Genomic DNA, 7,434 nt, shown 5'->3' with positions numbered 1-7,434 from the left:
GGTTGTGCCTGCAGACAAAAAACAAAACAAAAACAAAAACGAAAAACAAATTCTAATTACATTTTTGTTCTGCTAAAAATATACTGCTACATAGTTGAGTGCAAGTGAGGAAAGCGGGGAAAAAGGCAAACTCTTTATACAAACAAGTTAGTGTGACATTCTGTAGTAGCCTGCAGAACATTTACATGGCGTAAGAGTGTTTGTTTACTCTTATCTGCGTTTCTTTGTGTTTAAAGTAAGAATGACCAACATCTAAAAGGATGATCAAACCTAGGAAAAGAAAAGAAATTGTGATGAGTCTTCGGTTTATAGAAGAGTGTCTTGACTATGTTCTTCCTACACATCTCAGTGGGATAAAGGAAAATCGCACCTATGTAAGTGGATGCTTATTCGACATCTCACAAATCAACCCTCATTTAAATCAGTCAGCAAAGTTTATTGTTCAATTCAAATGTTATGGGACTGTCTGACTGGTAGCGTAGTCCTGAGAAATCTCCCATGAGCCAAGGAGCCAGTTGTTAATACCCAGAAACAGATAGAAAATGATGTCCCTGTAATCTATTGACCCCTCTGGTGACCTGGCCAGTCAGCACAGCAGTGACACTCTGCAGGGATCCGGCTGACCACAGGAAACAGGACAGAGCAGAGGCCTCTGGATTTTTTTAATTTATTTTTTTTACTCTAGCATGACAAGATAGTAGCAGTAATAAAGAAACCACCACATTTGTAAAGCATTAAATAATTCTAACATTTGTGTAGGGGGCGAAAAAATGCTAAAAGACGAAACCAATAATACAAACACAGTTTCAGTTGGCTGGATACATTGTGGCAATCCAATGAAACCAGAGCAGAAATGGAACGACGATGCAACAGTCACATTTACAATGCTAATAAACATAAGGACATAACTGTGCAAGTTGAAACACCACCCAAATGTTCAGCAGTTGCTTGTATGCAGAATGCAGGAGCCTCAGAGCCCGCACTACCAGGCTCAAAAACAGCTTCTTTCCACAAGCTGTTGCCCACCTGAACCTGGCTACCCACTGAATGTCTGTAGATATTTTTTAATATTTTGTACTCCAGCTCTTTCTTTTTTTTAACTTATTTTTAGCTTTTGGTCTTCATGTGTGTATATCTTATATTGTGTTTGCTGTGTTTGTCTGTGTCTGTCTTGCACTGTTTGGTGAAGCCAAAGCCCTCATTTCATTTTTAACATGTGCCTGCACATTGTTTTTAATGACAATAAAATTGAATTGAATTGAATTAAACTGAAGTCAAAAGGTGAACTGATACTGCTAATGGGAACCTTGAGACAGTTTAATTCATCTAGAAACCAGTTTTTAACAAGGGTCAGGGCCTTATTGTGGACTCACACATAGCTACATCAGCTGGGGATACCTCTCACTTTAATTTCACATTTTTATTAATTCATTTTGGATTGAACGATAACTCGGCTGATGTTTTCTATTTATAATTTAAGTGCACCAATGGGTCTTCTCCACATGATAGGACTTGCAGATGTTCTCATCGACACCTCTTCTGAAATAAGATAAATAATTTGGGTCCCTATTTTAAAAAGGTTTAAGAACCTTTCTGATGTAGATTTTTTACCCCAAGTGAGTGACCCCCTCATATGTGAAAGCTGTAAAAAGAAAAGAGAAAAAATAATTTCCAAGAATTAGTTTCTGCAATTGGATTTGCCACTCGACTTGTGATTTGCAAATTGTGCTTGATGTTCTAGGTGGATGAAAAGACCTCTCTCTCTCTCTCTCTCTCTCTCTCTCTCTCTCTCTCTCTCTCTCTCTCTCTCTCTCTCTCTCTCTCTCTCTCTCTCTCTCTCTCTCTCTCTCTCTCTCTCTCTCTCTCTCTCTCTCTCAGCAGGTTTGAATTTACTTTCTTGATTCCGACTCAGTGTCGGGGTGCATCTCAAAGCAGCTTAGGGGGATTTGTCCAGACACGGTTTATGTGAACAGCCTTGTCCAGGATGGCACCCTATTCACATGGTTCCCTCTCATTCTTCTCATGCATGACATGACACCACTAATCCAATCAAAACCTATTAACTAGCTCTGCAGTAGACAGGAAGAGATAGCCTTGGCAGTTTATATTCAAATGAGTTTGTTTTGCAAAGATCAGTGTCACTATGGATAGACTGAATAGGATCTAAACATTGTACATGGGCATATACAAGAGACTGAACACAGTTTGATTATAGGAAAGCAAAATATTAAGGCTCCAGAGACATGCAATAACATTGATGTGGAACATTCTGGTAACAACTGTGCAGCCGTGACCATACTTGTGAAGATTTATCTTACTTGTTTATTGGTGTGTGTGTGGGGGTTACATTTGCATCCCTTGAGAGGATCATCATTCATCTTTCAGTTGATAAATATAACATTTTCTTATAAACAAAGTCATGAGCTATGCAAGAACATTTTTGGAAAATTATCATTAGAAAACAAAACAAATTCAATTACTTAGAAAAGACCATAGCACTAGTATGGTCTAATGGACTGACTCGTTGAGAGTTGGATCCTGTATCATATTTATTTAATTTTTCCAAGGCTATTCGATATGTGGAAAATCCGTACCAGAAGGCCAAGGCTTTTTTTTAGGAGTTTTGAGAGTTGCCACTAGAGGGCGAAGTGAAGGTTTTCCTTCTCCAATAGGCTGATCACGTGTTATTTGTTAACGCTCGCGTATTCAAACGAGCGTCATGAACGCAGTTGCAACAGGCGGGTGAGGTCTGCTGCAGGCCATCGTGTTTCATTTAAACACTTCATCGCTTACAGCAAAAGTAGTAACCGACAATTTGCATGGTGAGAGAGAAAAAAATGGCTCCTGAAGGAAAAGTACCTTGTCGAGATGATGGCAGGATTTAGTTATGAAAGCCGCTGTATTTGTTCTGTAACGCATTCCTCTCTACACGGTCGTCTTTCTAGGAAGTTCCCTCCGAAATTATTTCCCACAGCTTTTCTAAAGTGTCTGTAGTATAAAGACGTCTGTAGAGTTCAGTGGGCACCTGGTAACCAACCAAACCAAACTGGTGAAGAGGTTGTCTTTTCAGTCAAAGGCAGCCCAGTTCATTTTCCATGTAAGCACGTTAACTCGGTTAAAGGTACATTAAATGGTCAAACATTTGCATGTATGTGCTTACTTGAACGTTTCGAGAAAGTGAAATTGTAGCTTGCATCAAGTTGTGTGTTACACCAAAATCTATGACCATTGAACACTGGCCATGTTTGTCCTGAACTGGTATTATACTAAGGCCGGTTTAATTTAAAGAGATCTTTGCTGGGCTATATTTTGAAATGTAATTTCTCCAGTTCTAGGCGTGAATGGCCCATCTACGACACGTATCAGGTTGTTAGCTGTGTAGACGTCTTAAGGTGGTGTTGGAATGGCCCCTGTTTTTCCTCACATGCAAAGCAGCATCGCCGGGAAGGACTGGACCCAGTTTGCCAATGGGAATCCTCCTAATCCAACTTGTTTTCACTGTCTTGCTGGGAGGCAAGTGCGTACACATTAGCACTACATTAACTTGAACAAAAGCGACATGAATTTCCGAAACTTATTCTCACGTGGAATGGCATGCCGCATACTAACGGCGGACCCCACTGTGCGCAATACAACCCCTCGACAGCTCGACGGCCGCTGCTGCATTTCAAAGGAGCTCTACTGTCGCGCACTCATTTTGGAGAGGATCCCATTGTTTCACTTTTGAGGGTGTGTAGTACCACATTTTGAATATGAATCGCATGGATCATATGCCATGACAGTTATGCATCCCCGCACATTCATAAAGGAATCCCAAGACACTAAAATCATTTAAACCCCAAAGGCTCCCGTTACTACACCATAAAACATTCTTCATAAATTATTGATTTGTCAATGGCATTGCTGCGCAATTTCCTTATTTTAACGCGTTAGAAGAACAAAATACATCAGCATTCGTATTGTTCAACAGAAAAAAGTTGATTTCATGAAATCCCCATCGAAATCCCTGTTTATTTCTCTTGCAAGCCACCCTGCCCCCACGCTGTCTTATACCTTTGCAATTGACTTTAAAGAGCGATGCGACACTAAAGGGGGTTACTGGTTTGTAGGCGCATAGGGCACAAAAGTATTTTGCTCCATTCTTTGGCGCTTTTCTCTCTTGCACTGTCAGAGATATGCCTAATATAGGCTATAATAGCAGAAGGAACACTGAAATCCCAGCAGTCTGAATTCCCTCACTGCACATTCCAAGACGCGATTTGGGCCCCTTATGCAAAGGAGATCCTCCAAGCGCTGCTGTATCCACAGCAAAACCCGGCAATGTGTTGATATCATCACAAGGGTTATTTACAGGTTTACTGCTTTCCCCGCACGCACACACACGCGCGCGCGCGCGCGCGCACACACACACACACACACACACACACACACACACTGCCCAGCCCCCCGGGGCGATCAGTCTTTCTGCTCACAGATAACGCTCCATTCTCTCCTCGATTACGCAGCAGGATTTACATGAAACTGTTAATTGTTTGCTCTTCAAATAGAGTCAGCCTGGAGCCAGCGGTCTGCCAGAAGTTAAGGACTGGCTCTTTCCCTCCCCCCTCTTTCCAGTCACTTGTCCGTGCGAGCCGGTCTTCCCCCATGCTGATCAGCATGACAAAGCATTGGTTGGAGTAGCGCGTCTTGGCACCACCCGCCCGCAGCCTGGAGGCGCATCACGACCATCAACTTGACTCGGGCACCACTGCGCACCAGCATGATCTCCGGAGCAGCGTAGTGAGCAGCAGCTCCACAGCCCAACGCTGGCCCCACCACCAGGAACAGATGTTCGTCCAGCAGCCGCTCCGGCTGGAGAAACCCGCCGGCCCCGACCTCCATATGGACTATATGGGTCAAGTGATACCAGCAGACAACCGCGGAGCCCCGGGGTCGACCCGCCCTACACCTCCGTTTAGCGATGGAAATGCTGAGCTGTCCAAAGCGCAGCACGTTTCACGGAACTCGTGGGAAAGCGGAGGAGACGAAAAAACTACCAACGGGAGAAGGAAGAAAAACTACCAGCGTTACCCTAAACCACCATACTCCTACCTTGCCATGATCGCTATGGTCATCCAGAGCTCTCCGGAGAAGAAACTTACATTATCGGAGGTAAAACCAATTTGATGTGTTTTACACTGGAGCGAGTGAGATGGATAGTGCAAAAGTGTGTTTTAAATGCACGCCATTGCGTATTTTAATTGCGGTTTTACGCACGGAAAACTGTTCATTCATCAATGGTTCGTACATACAAATTAGTTCTTACACACCCATGGCATTTTTTAGCCCCTAAGTTTGTCTCAGAGACCAGTGTAGACTCCGGGTAACCCCTGAATTTAGACACCAGTTGGCTAACAGTGATGTCTTTGCAAGTCTGGGTTGCTCGTTGCAAGATGATGTTGGGTGGAAGGAAATCGCCATCAGACTTCGGTTTCACCTGACAGACAATGTTGAGGGCTAAAAAAAATCCCATGGTTGTGTAAGAACAAAGTTGTACCTGCGAACGATTGATGTACGTCTTTAACTTCAGGTTCAAGTAAAGTTCATGATGAAGAATTACCAGATTGTAACACTGGCCTCATTGAAATCGGAGCAGATTCACTTCACGTTTTCCTTTTCAGATAAAGGATAATGTACCAGTGCGATGACGACAGATCATTTTACAGTTTATTAGGTGACACTGAACAGCAGCCTCTCGGTGACACTGCTATCTATGCCATGCTTGGGTTGTTTTGATAAAGACTGTAGTGAAACCAGACACCGATGCATATCAGTAGAAGTGGGTTGATAAAATGGTGCTTGCTTTTGCTTATTTGTTAAAAAGTTGTCCAGGCAAATTTACTGGTTAATTTTCCTAGTCTGTTATTGTTCAATCCTAGAACATGCAGAGATGCATATTTCTTAGTATCTTGGTGGTTTTAATTCCAGGCCCAGAACCACAGCAATAGCTGCATTTGTTTTTGGCTTGCAAAGTGACAGCATAAGTGACTCCACTGTTTAATTTTTTTCTCAGATTCTGCAGGAGATCAGTACTCTCTTTCCATTCTTTAAAGGAAACTACAAAGGCTGGCGGGATTCTGTGAGACACAACCTCTCCTCCTATGACTGTTTTGTCAAGGTTTGTGTCATCCCGTTTTTTCATATTGTAGCCATTTAACAAAGCCCAACTCTAGAAATGTAAGCTTAATTAATGATTATATTATGTGGTCCAGTGTCGTTCAGGGAATAGAGCATGGTACATCTATGGCAATCCTAGTTACACTTATTGAACTGTAAAGGGATAAAAAAATAAACCAAACTGTATGCATATTTTTGTGATTAGCAAGCAGGTAAAGAATGTGAAACTAGCTCAGTCCTGTTAGACCAGGTTGTGCTACTCTTCATCTTGCTCTTCACCCTACCCCCAACCACCTCCAGGTGTTGAAGGACCCTGGTAAGCCTCAGGGCAAGGGAAACTTCTGGGCTGTGGAGTTGAGCCGTGTGCCTCTTGAGCTCCTCAAGAGGCAGAACACGGCTGTTTCGCGTCAGGATGAAACAGTCTTTGCCCAGGACCTGGCCCCCTACATCCTGCATGGACAACCCCACAGGACAGACACAGCAGCTCCCTCTGGTTCTGTCACCTCCCTGCCTCTGCTGTCCTCCACACACCCCTCCCCACCACAGGAGGACCTGTTCCGACCCAAGTTGGACTCATCTTTTGCCATCGACTCGCTGCTCCACAGCCTGAGGCCAACAAGTGTTGCCAGGGAGGAGGACAGGGCTGGTAGATACTGCTGGGGGGAGGTTGAGCACAGGCGGCCCTCCCCCCCTCTGCGACCCCGCTACACCACCTCCGCCCGCAGTGCTTCTGCCAGCTCTGCAAGCCCAGCTTCATCTTCCTCTGATGAGGACTGGCGAGGCATGTCGCAGGCCGGGAAACACATCCCCATCCAAGGTGAGATACGGTCGGATGGATCCGAGGACTGCGAACCCCCGCTCTACAAATCAGCCCGGCGAGACTCCGTTGCCCCTCCGTGGGAGCTGCCCACCTCCTACGCCAAATATACCCCTCCAAATGCTGTTGCCCCTCCCAGCATGCGGTTTAACGGGGCTCCCTTGGTGTCACTACATGGAGGACTTCCGCTGTATGGCTACGGCAGTTCTCCTGTAGCACCCAACCGCTTCCTAGGCCATACTTTTTGGCCCATTCTTCCCAGTGGGCAGGTTTCTCTCCAAGCCCCTCCCCTCATTATGGACCTGGACAGCATGTTGCAGTCCGTGCCACCAAATAAGAGTGTGTTTGATGTCCTGGTACCAGCAAATCAGAACCCTAACCTACATCATCAACCGGCCAGTCAGTACACGCTGCAAAATGGGGCTCCCTTTAACAGGTACAGACAGTATCCCAAGTACTGA

General features: G+C 44.6%; 1 protein-coding gene across 1 annotated transcript; it reads left to right on the top strand.

The window, feature by feature from the left end:
* Positions 1 to 4,656: 4,656 nt before the first annotated feature.
* foxh1 (forkhead box H1) lies at positions 4,657 to 7,434 on the top strand. Its single transcript, XM_056299192.1, is given in 3 exon segments — positions 4,657 to 5,151; positions 6,053 to 6,157; positions 6,457 to 7,434. Coding segments are annotated over 3 exon segments (1,578 nt in total).

This window comes from Lampris incognitus, chromosome 19 (genome assembly GCF_029633865.1).
Source record: "Lampris incognitus isolate fLamInc1 chromosome 19, fLamInc1.hap2, whole genome shotgun sequence".
NCBI lineage: Eukaryota > Metazoa > Chordata > Actinopteri > Lampriformes > Lampridae > Lampris > Lampris incognitus.
Note: the sequence above shows the minus strand (reverse complement) of the source record. Positions and strands in the feature narration are given on the sequence as shown.